Source organism: Crocodylus porosus, unplaced genomic scaffold (genome assembly GCF_001723895.1).
Source record: "Crocodylus porosus isolate Cpor-Errol unplaced genomic scaffold, CroPor_comp1, whole genome shotgun sequence".
NCBI lineage: Eukaryota > Metazoa > Chordata > Crocodylia > Crocodylidae > Crocodylus > Crocodylus porosus.
This window is the reverse complement of record NW_017728886.1, coordinates 188,437,183-188,455,271: the sequence shown is the minus strand read 5'-3', so window position 1 is coordinate 188,455,271 and position 18,089 is coordinate 188,437,183. Positions and strand designations below refer to the sequence as shown.

At 43.4% G+C, this 18,089-nt stretch overlaps 1 protein-coding gene and 1 long non-coding RNA gene across 3 annotated transcripts in view; one reads left to right on the top strand and one right to left on the bottom strand.

The window, feature by feature from the left end:
* Nucleotides 1-17,655, top strand: part of LOC109318029 — a 25,183-nt gene extending 7,528 nt beyond the window's left edge. The window contains exons 2-3 of the long non-coding RNA XR_002103168.1: nucleotides 12,707-12,709; nucleotides 17,644-17,655. This is a non-coding gene — a long non-coding RNA (uncharacterized LOC109318029). The remainder of the gene's footprint in view (nucleotides 1-12,706; nucleotides 12,710-17,643) is intronic.
* Nucleotides 1-18,089, bottom strand: part of CUNH18orf8 (chromosome unknown C18orf8 homolog) — a 28,220-nt gene that overhangs the window by 9,640 nt on the left and 491 nt on the right. For both annotated transcript variants that reach the window (XM_019547023.1, XM_019547032.1), the window contains exons 2-9: nucleotides 12,189-12,265; nucleotides 10,983-11,067; nucleotides 10,370-10,426; nucleotides 9,072-9,158; nucleotides 5,823-5,963; nucleotides 4,031-4,134; nucleotides 2,961-3,050; nucleotides 2,760-2,865 (exon numbers count right to left, since the gene is read on the bottom strand). In XM_019547023.1, coding sequence (XP_019402568.1) covers nucleotides 2,760-2,865; nucleotides 2,961-3,050; nucleotides 4,031-4,134; nucleotides 5,823-5,963; nucleotides 9,072-9,158; nucleotides 10,370-10,426; nucleotides 10,983-11,067; nucleotides 12,189-12,265 — 747 coding nt within the window. The remainder of the gene's footprint in view (nucleotides 1-2,759; nucleotides 2,866-2,960; nucleotides 3,051-4,030; nucleotides 4,135-5,822; nucleotides 5,964-9,071; nucleotides 9,159-10,369; nucleotides 10,427-10,982; nucleotides 11,068-12,188; nucleotides 12,266-18,089) is intronic.

Below are 18,089 nucleotides of genomic sequence, written 5' to 3'. Positions count from 1 at the left end.
CTACTTCACGGTCAGGGCGGCTAGGGTCTGGAACCAGCTTCCAAGAGAAGTGGTGCTGGCTCCTACCCTGGGGGTGTTTAAGAGAAGGTTAGATGCACATCTTGCTGGGGTCGTTTGACCCCAGTATTATTTCCTGCCATGGCAGGGGGTCAGACTAGATGATCTGCTCAGGTCCCTTCCGACCCTAGAAACTATAAGTATATTTTCCACAATTACCACCTTCTGACATGACTGTACACCTGCTCTAGCTTCAAAATGGAATCTAAATTTTAATAACATCAGCTTGAAATGGTGAACTGCACACCCTTTGAAAAGACCTGCACTGCAGAAATCTTGTATTTCAAACATTCTGGAGCAAATTTGATGCCCTATTTAAATTGCGATGCCCACTTCATATGCAAGTGCAGCATTTAGTGTGTGACCCAGATAGTATGGAAGAAGAAAGCATTGTGCTGTATGCTCACATGATGATTTAGAAGTTAATTAAATCTTGGCCTACTAATGGGGCATATTATCCAAATTCTTTCTAGGCTGCCTGGAAGGGAGTTCACTTAAGAAACAGAAGAATTTTTGTAGAAGCTTCTTCCCAGCATCTCATGTCTTTTATCAGGGACCATTAGCTTCTTGGGCTCCAATCCTAAATACTTCACATTCAGTGAAAGTGCTAAGCACATGAATAAACTCACATCCAAACTGGCCTCTCTCAATATATAACCCTCAGCTTGTATAGAATCTCGCAGCTGGGATTAGAAGGGTCTTGAAGTTAAGAACTCCTAAACTTAAAAACTAGAAGGGAGGGTAATTAAGACATGGTTTTTTACCTCTCAAATATTAATGAAGGCATTAAAAACATATTAACAAGACACCGATACTAAGTTACACAGGTAACTCAAAGAAGCAGGGAAGAGACAGGACTCCGGTACGAATGTGACATTCAGCTGTGCTGCACATCCATTTTGTTAATGGGATACATTTATAAGGTGGTTTCGCTGAAACATTTGTTATACTTAAGACTGCCCATGCAGCCCCTATCATCTATGAAAAGTTATCCCAGTGATTAACTACTAAAGCAGCAGTCCCTTTCAGACTTCCACGACAGGTCAAATAGCATATATAGTGATGGCCAAGGGGCAGGATTTTATTACTAAAAAAATAGCTAAGATTAGCTTCCGATTAGAAGCAAATATTTTTCCTTCCTAAACCAAGGTATGGCTTCAGTGAAGATTACAGAGGTAATTTTGGGAAGGAAGAGGTCACTTAAGACACCAATTCCTGTTTAGTAGCAGTAAACCATCAAATTCTTTCCTGAAGAGCTTCCTGTTCATTTATGAAAGGCTTCACAGTTCAGCCATTTTTCCTACAGCTTTATTTAATAGTTGCATTTGATTTCAATTATAAAAATGTGCTGGGAAGAATGGCAGAACTGCTTCCCAGATGCTACCTTAAAACACTCCTCCAAAATAAATTTCATTTTCAAGCCAAGAGCTGGGCATCCAAAAAGGTGAATGTTTTGCAGAGTTGTGACCATTTTGAGAATTTACAAACAAATCAGATGTTAAACTGACTTAGCTGCATCTATCCAATATAGTAAAATCCCCTATATCTGGTGAGTGGGGAATAGGGGGTGCCAGTAATGTAAAGATGCCAGTTACCTGAAGGCACAGGGTTTCCAGCCGGACGTGGAGCAGGGGGTTGTGGAGGGTGGCAGCAGCTGCCCATGGAGAGGTGGGTGGGGAAGGGGTGATGGCAGCTGCCCATGGAGTGTGGGGAATACAGCATGGTGGGTGGCAGTAGCAGCACCCGCATGCAAGCTTTTCTGCCCGTTCCTCTTGTGTCCAGCTGGAAATTCCAGTTACTAGTGTGCCGGTTAGTAAAATCCCAGATAACAGGGATTTGACTGTATTTCATGCTCCCACACAAAGACAGATGTATAAACACAAAAAAAACCACCCCCCAACCTTTTGTATATATGAAATTCTGAACTTAAAACACCTTTTTAAATAGTACATGCTGTTTATTCCCATGCACAGCTTTTGAGTTTAGGATGTGGCTAAGACTAAGCATGCAGACACACGACATGTTTACTCTGCAGAATATGTTGAGTACATACACAACAGACAATCTTACACTGATGTAAGTCACTCCACCTGGAGGTAGTTATTTTTTGGAAAGCAATGAATGAGTATTCTGACAATTTCAGTACAAGGTAGCTGTTTGGTCAAAGCAAACCAGTTCTTCCATTACTTAGTGGCTACAGCAGGCAGTTAGTTCAGGTAAATTGGTCATGCTTCTATAGCTCACTATGGAATAAATTTACTACAGAGCAAAACACAAAATAAACAACTCTAGCAATTGTCAGATATCCACACACCAAAAAAAAAATTAAGATCACCTTCCAGGTACAAACATTAGAATGCCAAGTTACAATTGTATAAAAGTCTTTTTACAAGCTTAACTGAAAACACTCAATGATTGAACCAATTTTGCAAATTTAGCCATTAAAACCTTCATATCAAGTTCACCATTTTTTGCTCAAAGAACCACATTTGAGACAAATAATAATTAACACCCCCCACTCCCGCCACCAATGAAAAAGGCAACAAACTGGCATCCCTTATAATTTTGAAATTTAGAAATCCTGTTCCATATATTTGCCATATCCTTACAAATTACTTCAATACACATGCAGAATTATTTAAAGGACTGGGCCTTCATGACCAGAAGGCCCAGAGACTTGAAAAAAACCAAGCAGATCATACCTCAGTATCTTGATGATGAACTACCACCAAGTTATCCACAACATTCAGAGCAAACTTTCCTGTCCTGCTCAATTTTAATATGTGCATCTTCTTACAGGAGCCTTCCCTACAAAAAGGTTATCAGAGATAAGATGTATTAAACAGCTACATCAAAAGAACAGCCAAATCAGGCAACGGATAAGCCTACTATATGCAACTTACCTTGGTAAGTGATAAAGTACTACCTCTGCACCTGTACTATTGGAAGTCCTTGAATGATGCCTCAAATAAAGAACATAAAGTTGCCCATATCTAACAAGACAAAAATTAAAATGTACTTATTTTTAAACAACTAGCAAAGAAAACCTAGAAATGCCCTTTCTGCAGGGAAGGTAACAAGCTATACTGCTATTGTATTGTAATCTCTCACACCCACTATTTTCCTATTTGTAACGCCATGTTACTTTTCCATCATAAGACAGCTTACTGTATTTTCTTGCATACAACATGCACCTTTTCCCCAGAAATTCTCCCAAATTGGGGTGCATTTATTAAGGAGGGAAACTGATTTTCTATCCAGGATAGAAGCACCCCACTTTGGTCCTGAGCTATATTGCAGCTGCTATACCATTAGTATTCAGGTAGCTGAAGGAGTCAGTTGACTAAATGGCTTGTTGTTTTTCACTTGTATTAATGATCATCTGTTTTGTTTTTTTTAATTGATCTTAATGTTAAATTGATTAGTGGAACATTTCTTAGGGCTATTTTGCTGTCTGCTCCTGGTCTGTCTCCTCCCATTTTCAGTTAAGCAGGAAAGGGTGCCTGAGTCAGTTAAAAGATTAGGTTCTGTCTCTGTCCTTTGCAGCCATTATTCTGGGGGAAAAAAAATCTTTTCTCCTTCATTCTTTCAAAAAGAAGGTGTCTATTATACTTCAGGGCATACTGTATGCAAGAAAATATGGTATATAAAAGTTACACATCTGGGAGATGGGGAAGGGGAAAAGACTCAATAATCCAGGTCAGACATGTCTGTATAAGACTGTATACAAGAGAACTTTTACCAGGCAGCAAGAGAGACTCCTACACATCTTAAATCAGATCCGTTAATTTTATAAAATTATTCTTTTGGAAGCCTCTATATTTAGCATGGAACTGAACACTTGAACAGCCCTCCAACAGAAAACAAAAGCAGGGTAGCAAGTACAATTATGTTGTTATGACTGGATGGATGCTTTCTTTCTGCATCCACAAACAGAAGCACAGGAAGAAGCTGATCACTCAGCAATACGTACATTGTTGCCATTGCAATATCTCTTTCACAAAGGCTGAGTTTTGAGGATTTGGGTGCTGCAGGCAATTCAATTTCAAACTTTGATAATTTTGACATTGTTACTCCCTGTTTAAAAAAAGAAGAGAATGTTAGCTGTCTCTAATCTAGAGAAAAAGTTTCTCATTTAGAAGGGACTTGTGGTTGTGCTGCTAGCACCCACTGGTGGTGAAAACTGGTGATGCCATTTCAGAAGAGAGGATTTTATTGCAATCAACTGACTTCCTTTGTCTTGTGGCCCATAACCCCGTTTTACTTGGTAATATATACATGCTCAGCAGATGGATTACAGTAAACAAGTCCCCAACAGTGCAGGAGGGAGTGGGGCAGTCATGAATGGGGTCCCCGTCATGCTGGGACAAATTGGAGCCCAGCGCCGCTGTAGGCTGTACTCTGCCTCTGCTCTGAGAACAGCACAAGTCTGAAGCCATGTGTCCCGCTGCTGGCAGCCCCCCCTCACCCCATGCAAAGATCCAGGGTGTGTGCATGACCCCCATGCCCTCCCAGGGTGTGTGCAGTGGCGGGAGCTGCCACCTGCTCACCATGCCAGGCACCCCCCAGACAGACCACTTGCAGCTGTCCTGCATGCCTGCTCCAGCTGTGCAGGGCCTGCCCCAGCCCCAGCCCCAGCCCCTCCCTCCCTCCCTCACCACTGTAGAGGGGGTGGGAGGGGCAGATTGAGGCCCCAGCAATGAGGGAGGGAGCAGAGCACAGGCAGAAGCAAAGGCTGGGGCGAGTGGGGCCCCAGCTGGGCTGGGTGGTAGGACAAGTGGAGGCCTGGCAGGGGGAGGGCGGGCACATGCCCCCCTGATTTGTGCACAGGGCAGAGGTAGCTGTGCTTTGCTCCCCTGCTACAGCTGCTCGGGAGCAGCCCCAGGAATGCCACGTGCCTGCTGCAGCACCAGCCACTTCCACCTGTGCACAGATTGAGGCGGCCCAAGCCTCCCGGGCCTCCACTTATCTTACCACCTGGCCCAGCCAGGGCCCCACTCACCCTGGCCCCTGCTCCTGCCTATGCCCCACTCCCTCCCACACTGCTAGGGCCTTGATCTGCCTCCTCCTCCCCATGGCCCTTTCCCCTCCCCCCACACCCTCACAGATTTCCCTGCGGGACACACACACACACACACACACACACACACACACACTCAGCTCCCCCAAATAATTTCTTCTCCCTCCCTTTGCCTGTGCTCTCTCCCTTGTGGGTTACTACCTAGAGAAGCTGGTATGTTTTAGCCACATTAGATAGGGATTTTTGGGGGGAGGGAGGGGAAGTAGGAAGGAATAGGGGAAAGGTGTCTGTCTCCCACAGCTTTTTTAATTGCTGCTGGGAGCAGATTTCTAAGTTTATTTTAAACAAGACTATCTGAAAAACTGTAGTAATCCTCTCACCATCATCAGACCACCAAAATGTGTAGTACTGATTTGGTTCCTGTCACATTCACCTTCTGTCAACTCCCCAGATTAATCTTGGTCAATTACCACATGATAGCTTTCCTGTCTAGCACTGGAGCAACTCCTTCAATATTATAAAACAGAATTCCCCCTCTCCTGTAGGTCCGGAAGGAAAAGGAAAACTGGTTTATAGTCTGACCCCACCCCTTCCCCACTGTTTGATTTTTTTGAGAGGGGAAGGGACTGAATGCAAAGCCAAGCAAAGCAAAGGAAAAACAAGATAAGGGGTGAGGGATAAAAGAGAATTACACAAAAAGCCTAGTAGGTCAAACAGTATTCACAATTGGGATTGTATCTTTTACCTTGAAATAGAATGGCTGGAGGACATTGCCAAGGACTGTGGTGGATAGCAGAATGACGGAACTCTCAGGACAATACATGTACCAGTTGACATTAATATTTTGACTTTTCAAGAGTTTTAAACTTCGTTTCTCTGGCAATACCTAGAAACAAAGAAATATTATGATCATTAACAGCACAATAACATCTGGTACCCCTCTTGGATAAGTGTTAATTCCAGGCAGATAAAAAGAGCAGTTCTAAAATACTGGAGTTCTAATTAAAAAACAAAGAAATGTTTCACAATTTATGCTGAGACCTAAACATACTGAATTATTGTTACTATTATTTGAAAGCCTCTTTTGTATCAGTGAACTATCCTGTAATCTAAATTAAATACAGGATCAGGAAACACACAACTGATGATGTCTCTGAAGCCATAATTAGTTTTGCAATATTGTGTGTCACATGAATTAGTTTCAGTCTCCCCAAGAGAGAAAATATTTGGTATTTACCACCCTTCAAATGCCAGTCCTTTCAGTTTATGTTGGGCCAAAAAAAAAGAAGAGAAAAGCTTTTGCCTTAATTCCTCCTGCTTTAACCTCAAACTAGCAGATTCAGACAGAGTATCTTCTTTTTTTGGACTTCGTTGAAATGTGAAAGTCTGATGGGGAGTTAACACACAGGAAGACCTATTCCACCTTCCAATTTCTTAATTCTAAAGAACTCAAAAAGAAAATGGAGCAGGGATTTCAAAACCCTTGAAAATCCAAAGAATGAAGTCAGTCCAACAAGGCTTCCAAAGTGACAAGGCAGTTTTGAAAAGTATGAGGTGCCTATATGCTTTTTTTAGAAGTCAATTAATCATTTTTAAAATTGTCTTTGTTTAGCAAGTAGCTATTTATTTATTACACCAGGTTAGTTGTATTTTTTTTTTAAAAGATACTCTTTGTGCAATTTAATTTACTCTAATCTTCTTCCAAGTGCAACATAATATACAACATAAATAAAAAAAATACTGAAAAGAGAAATGCATCATAATTTTCTACCACATACAAAACTGAATGAATGACTATTGTATTATATGACTGCTTAAATTCCTCTGCACCCTCCAATTACCAAAAGTTAACTGGAAACGTAGCATAAAAACTATGCAATAAAAATTAATTGCTAATCAATGAAAATAACCCTTTCTTTAGGGAAAAGAATAAAAAAGCACAGATGCAAAACAAGAGCAGAACCTTGTATTCAAGTATGGCTTCCTGCTTGCTTTTTTAAATCCCCTGGACTGCATATATGGAATACACTCTTAAATATGCAACTTTAACTGCTTTATATTGTATTACATTCAGTATTCCAGGTTTGTTATTTTGTATACAAGTTAATATCTGCATTAAACAGGTTTATTAAAGCCAGAGCTGCACTCACTACAGTATAATTCAGTCTCTCATTGAAGTGTGCTATCTGTTAATTGCCTGCTATAAAAATCAAGTACTACACTTTCCACTCTCTAAAAATCGAAAATGTAACTTGTCCAAGACAAACCATCCATTCTTTTCTTTTCTTCTTAGTTGCCAGTTGTTTTAGTTTAGTAAAACTAAAAACAGGTAAAAAATCATAGGTTTGGAAGCACCTTGAGGGTCATCTGGGCACAGCCCTCTACACTAATGCAGGGATGGTATTCATATATCATCCATGACCAATGGTTATCCAGACTCCTCCAGCAAACCTCCAGTGAGGGAGATTCCACAACTTCCCTGGGCACTCTACTGCACTGCATTACAGGAGGGAAGTTTTTCCTGAGATCTAATCTAAATCTACTTTCTTGCAATTTAAAGCCATTGCTTTATATTGTGCCCTATGCAGCCTGGGAGAAGTTACTCTTCCTCTTCTTTATGAAAGTCTTTTAGTTTTTGACAACTATTATCACATCTTTCCTTAACCTCCCTTTCTCCTAGTTAAAACCTACCTAGTTCTGTCACCCTTTCCTCATAGAGTTTGCTTCCAAATCCTTTACTATTTGGTTGGGGTCCATCTCTGGCCCCTCTGAAGCTCATACACATCCTTCTTAAAATATGGATCCCAGTACTGCACACAAGATCTAACAAGTTCCAAGATCAGAGTAGCCCCCCATATCCTATACCTAATACTCCTATTGATGCAGCCCAAACTTGCAATTTTGTTTTTGCAACAGCATTGTATTGTGGACTCACACCGAGTTTGTGATCCACCCAAATCCTCAGATTCTTCTTAGCTATTCAGTGTAGTAGAACTACATAGTGCAGTAAACAGCTAGTATGGTAAAGAAAATTACTGCTACCCAATCAGTTATCTTCCATTCTATAGCTGTCCATCAAGAATGACCGGGGGTGGGGGAACAGGAGCAGGCAGGGAAGGAGCCCCGTGCCACGCTCCCCTCCCTCCAGGCTTGCTTCCCTCCTGCTGCTTGGGGTCCAGGCCTGCTCCCCCTGCCTTCCTGCTGCTGCTGCATTGGGCCAGGCCTGCTGGTCCCCCCTCACCAGTGTGGCGGGTCAGCTTCTCTCCCCGCTCAGGCTCGCTCCTCCTCCTCCCCTCCCCCCACATCAGGCCAGGGCTCACTCCTCCCCTCCCTCTACCTCCACAGCATGCCCGCTCCCCCCCCCCACCGCACGGGTCCTGCATGTGGTGACAATGGAAGAAGAGAGGGGCAGGCTGAGGCCAGTGGCCTCACCCCCCCGCAGCATCCTGACCCCTCCACCACCTTCAAGGAGCAAGCAGGGGTGGGGGTGAGGCCAGCTCCAGTGGCCTCCCCACACTCTGCTCCATCGTTATCATCTGCAGGTTGCCACCCCAACCCTAACTCCCCTGTTCCGTCCACTCTATTGCCACTGCCTCTGGGGAGCAGGGCAGGGGGGAGGGAGCAAGCCCAGCTGTTCTGGTCTCGTCCTACCCCTGCTGTATTCCGTGTTCCCACCATTATGGTGGCACTCCGCTGCACCACCACCTCCTGTCCGACCACTTCTTTGCACTCTTACTGGCTGTTTGTCAGCCAATTAGAGTGTGAATAAAGTGTTATGGACAGACAGACAGAACAGACTAAGGCTTTTATAATATTAGATAGACATAGCATGCTACATTTGCCTACACTGAACTTCATTCTGTTGTCTCTAGCCCAGTTAAGTACAGATGAGATGTTCAGAGCCACAAAAGACAGAAACTTTTTTAAGCAAAAGAATTAACATTTTTTAAAGTTAAAATGTGCACATTTTTCACAAGACAATTATCTGCATTACCTGATAGAATTCAATTCCTTGATCTGTTATGAAGACAATTTCTGTAGAACTTGTCCAGCAGAATCCCAAAATGTTGGCATTCTTGGTCTTTCATTAAAAATATGGTCAAAATTTAGTTGAAAAAAAATTAGCATTCACATAAATTCACATCTTCATGAAAAACTTTACTCACTAGCATCTGACATAGTGCAACTTAGCTGTTCACCTGATGACAATAGGTATTGGCTTGTCTAGACACCCTGGATTACTGATGCACAAGAATCAGTAATAGGCAGCCTGCTATTATGAATTTTGGATGTTACCAAGAATAAGTCTATCTTCAAAAAAGGATTTCTTTGGCACATACAACTAAACTCAGTTTCTGGGATATAAACACAGTTCAATCCACAGACCACCAGCACTCAAGCTGAAGGATGTAAAAGATTTCCATTAACTTCAGTGGGCAATGAATTAGGCCCCAAGTCCCTCAGCAGGAAACAGGAAAGCTGTCTATAGCACCATATGGATACACTGTGCCCACCCGGAACATGCTACCTCCCAAACCAGAATTATACAGTTGCCTTAGTGCTGGGCTGCACATGTGCCAACAGGCTCTGTTCAGACACAGCTAGCCCATGTAAATCATTCACAGCGTGTAGAGATATACAACAGTTTATAAACCTCTTAAGTAAGCCAGCTGTTAAGAGAGTGACAAAGGCCCATTGTCTCCCAGGGTGCATTACTCTGACACAAGGCCCCCATACTACAAGGTGGGGAGTGCCCGCTGACATCAGTGTAAACAGAGTGCTCAGTAAACTGCAGGAAGTTCTCAGTACCTTGCACAGCTGGATCCATATGTCATACCCACGAAACTATTGGAAGTATGATTATTTTATTAATGCTTATGGAAAATAATCTAGCTCAAACTTGTAATTCTTAAATTTCCCTAACAACTGTGATTGTCATAAACAGACAAAGTCTGAGTGAATCTATTCAGTGCTGGTATGACTTTAACTATCTTACTGAAACTGCACTTGCTCTCCCCTCTATGGCAGCCTGTGCTGGTTTCATAGCGTTTCCAGTCCTCCTTGGGCAACAGGAAATTGGTTGAGGGATTGCTAATATAAAGTTACCAACTTGTATTTTGACTGTGGTCAGTTGCTGTTACCTATTCATTAAACATTAGTTAAATGGAGCATTTGGAGGAGGTGTTTTAGTCTGTTTGTGTGAACTGTACTGGTGGTTTTGGTAACAAGAATATCAATTAGCATTAGCACTTCATTTACTCTAATCACGTTTGAAATTTATTAACAACATACCTTGCATTCTTGTGTATATTCTAGCTGAGGGCTGTCTGGAATAAAATTCAAGAAGTCCTGAAAAAAAAAAAAAGCAACATAGAGATAGATAAGTAATTAGGCTGAACTTAATCCACTAGTTTCAACTCCTGTTTTGTGCTTAAATTGATCAACTCTACCTACTTTAGATTCAGTATGCTTAAAAAAAATACACACACACATTATATATATTCTTTTCCATTTTGAGGAATTATCCCATTATGAAGTTGTTAGTGCATGTGATCATTTTCATTTTTAAGGACTTACACTTTTATGTCTGAATCATTCCTTCTTCAGAAAAAAAAAATAGTTCTGGAAAGGCTCGGAAACAAGTTTCAGCTCAGAACAGTCAAACTCACATGAGAGTTAGTCCCCCACGAAGCAGATCATTAAGTTTTACAAAAAAACAAATCTAGCTTTTTGTGCATGCTGAAGGCATGATATTAATGTCTGATGGCTTAGCTGCTAAGGAGATCCAGGGAGTTATTGTTAGCCAGAAAAATCCTCCTTTAGCTGGTACGGCAGAAGCCTGTGATTCGGGATCCGATGTGCCAGAATTCTAAGGTTCCTTGTATGCTTAAATCTAATTTCTTACCACACTCTTTGAAGTTCTCTGAACAGCCAAGATCTTATTCCCCAAAGAAAACTTGATGCATTTCACTTCCCCTTTATCTTCCATCCTATAAAAAAAAGAAAAAAAAATATGGAAGGGCATTTTTCTAATGTAATCACTATTTGTTACAGGAGACTGACTGGTACTAGTTCTCTAATCCAAATTCTAGTCTAATCAATTCTCTAACCTATTTCTATACATGGTCGAAAGACAAAAGGCTAGACACTTCTAGTTCAACTAATATGAAATGCCAGTGCAACAGAAACTCTCTATTTCTGATTAATTAATTAATGCATTAGAAACATTATGGTGGCATGAATGATTATAACTAACCAACGATTTGATAATCTTCAAAACAAAAAGTGCTCAGTCTTGTTTTATGAAATAGAATTACAGAGTTATGCAGTTTTTTTGTGCAATTAGTAATGGCACAGTTAGCATGAAATTCAATTACACTGAGAGCTGAAAAGGAAGATCATTTAGGCCCTGTATGTCCTCAAGTTCCCACTTACATTATGTAACAGGTCCCTCTGTGTTCTTAAAACACACACACTTCCTAACTGGAAAGAGCCCAACCACTTTTGTGTAAGAACACTCTTAATTCTTGGAAATGACACAAAAGGGCAATTCCCACTAGGAAAAAAAGTTGCATTTTTAACCACATTATATTAACATTCAGCAAAATCTCAGAGTGCAAAAGGCATTTATAGTTTTAATACATGCCAACAGCTTAAAGCAGCCATGAGTGGAAAACCAGTCAAATGTGAGATACGGATTTACAGATCCAACACTCTGATATACCAAGAACTGAATTTCTTGAAACTTACAAACACATTCAACTCCCCTGATAGCACACCTTGGAATTCGGGCACTAGGGCTACTCTGTGCCGACTACACAGGGTTCTCTCACATAGAGAGCAAAATGACATCTTACCAAATGCATATACTATCATCGTAAGTTTACTGATTCCAATTACTATTGCCTGAAAAATGTGTTAGGAAGACAGGAAGAAATACAACAGGTTGGTTTTTTTTGGTTTTTTTGTTTTTTTTTTTATAGATGTTATGTGATATCCTAACGTGGCAAGTTTCAGTAAAAGCAAAAGATAGACAATACAGACAGCTGTGATATCAAGTTATACTTAACAATCGTTTAAAATACAGGTGAAAATACTTTACTGAACATACCTGAATGAAATGGGATTCTTGTCCTCCAAGCCTTTAACAACCACCCCTGTGGCTCCACCAGATCGAACAGCAAAAACCTAACAGTTAAGCAACAAAAAAAATCAGCTTGAGGCAGACAGCTTCACGGACTTCTTAACATCACAGTCACTACAAGCCCTAATTCTGTGATGCCACATATTTTGTTTTTTACCTGGTATAGTTTTAATCTGTTCAGCAATCTAAACAACACACTTTTGAATTCCTATTACCATACTAGCTTATCTCCCCTACAGATCCAAGTTCACATTTTGCATAGACTATACTTATTTTCATTGCCATATCTTGACTGACAGCTTAACATCAAACAAAGAAATAGCATGGCAAAATTACTCCAAAATTACAAATGGTAAATTTAGTTTATCCCAGTAATTTAGCATCTCTTTAAAGATTTAAGGGTAGGGCTTTCAGAAGTGCCCAAATCAACTTGGTACTGTGACAATAAAAATCTCAACATCAGTCAGTTCCAAAAAACAAATCAGTGGGTGCATCTATATATGCAATTAAGGCAGAGCAATAAATTCTGGGACAAATTGCTCCTGGGTGCAGAGTCTATAGCACTCTGGACTGCAGCATTTTGAACTAGGGCAGAGCAGCCCTGGGCTGGTAAGAGGCCCAGGGGATCAGCCCCAGGCTCTAGGTGGCAAGTGTTAGATGGCTGGATAGGGCACAAGGGTGTTAAAGTGCAGGGCTAGGCAGCAAGCAGCCCCCATACGCCAGCCTCCTTGTGCCCCAGCCAGCACCTGTCAACATCTACACATGGGTTTCAGCGCATGCAAGTACTGTCCCTGACAGTACTATCTTATGGCATAGATAATTAATTTACTGTGCCCTAATACTGGCACACATGTAGAAGGTGATGCTTTACTGTGAAGCCAATTAGACTACTCCACAGTAAAGCACACACGCAGCACCCAATTATTCTTCTCCCTTTAAAGGCCTGCAGAATTTAGTGGGGAATTATAAAATATAAAAATAAGTGTGGAGCTAAAAGAAAAGCAATTGAAGCCTTCCCGTTACAGAGTGGATAACAGCAACACATTTTACATCAATTAAACCCATATGGCATAGGGTATTAATGCATTTTTGCTTCCTGAAACTCAAATCAGGACATGTCAAAGACCCCCAGTGTAATGCTGGAGATACATGGGCCAGTACAATTCTTGGATACTTCAACAGAGGAATATCCTAAAGGACTTGAGAGAAGATGTTATCCTGCACTTAGGTAAGACCATAACTGGAATAGTATGCAGCTCTGATCTCCACAGTGGACAAATGGAAAGAATTTAGAAAAAAGCTCCAAGAAAAACTGAAGCTTTAGATACAGTGAGTGCCAACCAAGGTTTTCAAAGAAAAAGCAAAAGGTGTGAATTACAACCAAATTAGTTTCCTTGGTGGAACACAGTGGCCATAATACATAGGCCACTGACAGACATTAAATCAAAGGTGCAATGGCAGCTAATGCACAATCCCAACAACTGCATTTCCTGCTATTCTGCGTGTGCATGGCAGGAGACGTGATTGTACAATCCAGCATCAGATCCCATCACACCATAAGCATGCAGGGGAAGCCCAGGATCAAATAGCAACCTTGGTTCTCTGTGCTGCCCAGGCTGGGAGCCCTGGTCAGCTGATCACAGCTCCCAATGGGGGGAGCAGAAAAGAGCCTTTGGCTCTGATATACTCTCAGAAGCTGGAAGTTCCAATAGTGCATGGAGTCTTTGGCTCTGAAGTGCTCCCTCAGCTGGAGGTGCCCAACAGTTGGGGGAGCACAGAGCCAAAGACTCCCCTGCCTGGGAACTCCAATCAGCAAACAGGTACTCCCAGCCTCTGGAGCACACAGGAGTTGAAGGGCTCCAGCATGCTCTGGAAGCTGGAAGTACTGGCCACATATTCAATTAAAGATGTGATAAGAACAAGCAACAAACTTATTACACATATTTTGCAATAATAACAACTTTGTGACATATTCCCCATTTTACTGTCCCATCAAATGAGTGTGGCCAGTTCACTAAAGACATGATTAACCAGCTAATCATGTCTAAAGCGTAACTTCTGAATGACTACTTTGCTTTGGTATTTCACCAGGCCAAGGGGAACATGATGCCAGGTAGGGTGCAGAATGAGCAGGGTAGGAATGACCACCTTCCTACTATTGCTGTAGAACCGGTATGAGATCAATTAAAAAAAAAAAATTAGATGTATATAAAAGTCAGCAAGAGCAGATGAACTCCATCTGAGAGAGCTGAAGGAGCTGGCCAAAGTCACCGCAGAACCCCTGGCAAAATTCTTCCAAAACTCATGGTGCTCTGGAGAGGTCCCTGAGGACTGGAAGAGGGTCAATGTTGTGCCCATCCACAAGGAGGGAAGACCCCAGTAACTATAGGGCAATTAGCCTAACTTCTATCCCAGGGAAAATTCTGGAAAATTTCATCAAGGAGTCTATCTGCGATAAGCTTTCAGAAGCCAGGTTTCTGGACAACAGTCAGCATAGCTACGTAGCCAGCAGGTCTTGCCTTACCAGCCTCACCTCCTTTTATGACCAGGTAACTTGCCAGCTGAACAAGAGAAAGGAGGTTGACATCGTATATCCTGACTTCCAAAAAGCTTTTGATCTGGTATCCCACAATGTCCTCACGAGAAACTCGGAGGATTGTGGGCTTAACACCAAGACAGTCAGGTAGATGGGAAACTTGCTATGGCATAGGACCCAGAGAGTCCTAATGAATGGATCTGTCTCGTCCTGGCAAGAAGTGGCCAATGGTGTCCCACAGGGGTCAGTGCTTGGTCCAGTACTTTTCAACATCTTTATCAATGATTTGGATGTGGGGTGAAGAGCTCACTAGCCAAGTTTGTGAACAACACCGAGGTACGGGAGAGCGCACTCACTCTTGAAGATAAGTTATAGATCGGGGTGGGCAAAATACAGACCGCAGGCTGGATCCGGCCCACAAGGCCATCTACTCGACCCGCAGGGCCCCTAAAAAATTTAGAAAATTAATATTTATCTGCCCTTGGTTCCTGTCAAAAACGACAGGAACCATGTGCCATAGGACCCAAGGGAAGCCCAGTGGTTGCCCCAGCCAGAACCTCAGGTAAGGGGGAAGGGGAGGAGGACCCCGGGCAGGGAAGGAGGCCGGGGAACAGCTCTGCATGGGCTGCGAGCACCTGCAGCAGGGAGCACCGGCTATGGGGCAGGTGAAGGGCCACTTTTCCCTATCCTCAGCACCAGCTTCTCCCCTGCTGGCAAGCAGGGGGTCGGGGTTGTGCACTGCCCCCTGCCTGTACCGTGGGCTGGGGGGCACTGGGAGTCAGCAAGTGCAGGAGCCAGCAGGAGCATGAGGCCCACACCAGTGTCACAGAGCCAGCAGTGGTGGGGCCCAGAGGAGGGCAGCAGGGTCCTGTACAGGGTCCTGGCCAGCAGGGGCTCTATGGAGCAGAGCCAGCTCCCCCATCTCCCTGCTAATGCAGCCCAACCCGGCTCCACAGACACCTGCCAGCCTGTGCCCTGCTTTGGGCCCCACCAGTGCTGGCTCTGGGACATTGATCCCAAGATGGTGACCAGGGGATGGGGCACCTGTGAAGGGGAAGGGCACATGTCAACGGGCGGGACTATCCATGCAGCCCTTGACAGCCTGCCAGAACTGGGGAAGTGGCCCTCTGCCTGATATAAATGTCCGCCCCTGCTACAGATACAGGCAGATCTAGACAGGCTGGCAAGTCGGGCGTGTCAGAACCAGACAAAGTTCAACATTGAGAACAGTAAAGTGCTCCACCTGGGGACAAACAATACCCTACACACCTATTGGCTTGGCGGCACCACACTGACCAGCACTGCGAATGAAAGGGACCTGGGGGTTATAATAGACCGCAGTATGAATATTAGCTGGAAGTACAATGCTGTTGCCAGCAGGGTAAATAATACTCTGGCATGCATCAATCAATATATCTCCAGCAAAAACAAGAAAGTGATTCTTCTGCTACACTCAGTACTGGTGAGACCACAGCTGGAGTACTGCGTCCAGTTCTGGGAGCAACACTTTAATAAGGACACAGACAAGCTTGAGAGAGTCCAGAGAAAGGCCACCCATATGATCAGAGACTTGCAAAGTAAGCCATATGAGGAAAGACTGAGACTCTTCAGCCTGAAAAAGAGAAGGCCAAGAAAGGACTTGATAGCAGCTTACCACTACACTAGGGGAGTACATAAGAGCTCAGTGAACAACTGTTTACCAGGGCACCCCTGGGGAAAACCAGGAGTAACGGCCACAAACTCCTGGAAGACCATTTCAGACTCAACATTAGGAAAAACTTCTTCACAGTTAGGGTGTCCAGACTGTGGAATAAGCTCCCTCCAGAGGTGGTGCAATCACCTACCCTGGCAAAAGTCAAGAGGAGACTGGATGGTCACCTTGCTGGGGTCACTTGATCCCAGTTGTCTTTCCTGCTTGATGCAGGGGGCTGGACCTGATGATCTTCCTAGGTCCCTCCCAGCCTTACAATGTATCAATCTGTCAAGAGTCATATGCATTTTATTCCAAACATATTCAACTTTACCTGTTTTTATTCCATGCCTCCCATAATATAACACAATATATTTAATCAAATTCAACACTAGTTCCCCCCCATTCAATATGGGGGGGAAAGTACCTCATCTTGGATTCAAGCACAATGCATGGTGGCAGGCAGCTGCTGCAACTCCAGCTCTGACCCTGACCCAAGCTCTGAGGCAGAGCTGAAGCTCCTGAACCCTCCCACCATCCACTAATGCTTACCTGGCTCTGGTTCTAGCTTTCACCCAGCCATGTGGCACAGCAGTGGTGGCAAGAGCTCTAGCCTCAGCTCTGACTTGGCAGCTTTGATCCTAGCCTTGGGACTGGGACCATCGATGCAACCACTGCTGCCTGGATGAGCAGTGGCTAGAGTAGGGCTTCAAGCCATGTTGGAGAATAAGCCGTATGGGGCAGGGGGGCAGACAGCAAAGGGGAGGCAAGCCAGAGGGTGCAGGGGAGTGTACAAGGACCATAGGGGGAACAAGTAGATATGCACCAATGGGAGATAAGTGGAGTGGGGGGACAGACACCTGGGAGTAGCAGCAAACTAGTTTTCTCCCTACCAGGCAAAGATAAGTATATCAATTCATATTTGGAATCTAAGACATCTCTAAGACAGTGGTTCCCAAATGTGGGTCACAACCCCAAACAGAAGTTAGAGGAAGACAATCATGTTAAAAATAATCACTTTGTCTAACTTTATAGCTTAAAAAAAACAAACCAACCCAAGAGCCTAAGCTAGCATTCAATGTGATCTTAAGGGAAAAAGGGGGTCTGTCCTCAACACTAGACAAGACCTGGCTCATGACAGAAGGCCTATCCAAAAGGGTATGCAAAAAGGCCACTTATCACTCCCAAGTTTAAAGAAATCTTTTAAAAGATCTTCATGTCAAAAGGAAAAAAAAAGAAATCAAATAACATTAATACTGCATCTCTGAAACATTGGACAAACTGCCATGCAGAAACTGAAAGAGCACATTTTAGCAAACACAGGCAGACCTGGTATCAAAAGCTTTATCAAGGTTTTGCTGCTTTACCCAAGCCCCATAACTGAAGCAGCAAGATCCTCTAAGTATAGTCAGAGACTCACTGCCATAGAGCCATTCAAACTGACGTGGTTCGCTGCAATGTGGCAAGCACACACAGTCTGGACGGCCCTAATGAGTTCATGTCCGTATAACTGCACTGCCACGAAGACAGTCAAGGCAGAAGAATGCTGGCATCACCCAGCAGGCTCAAGCCAATAACCCTGTTGCCAGCACTGCCAGTCCAGCACCTCCTTCGCGCAGCCCCAAGGGCCCGGGCGGTGCGG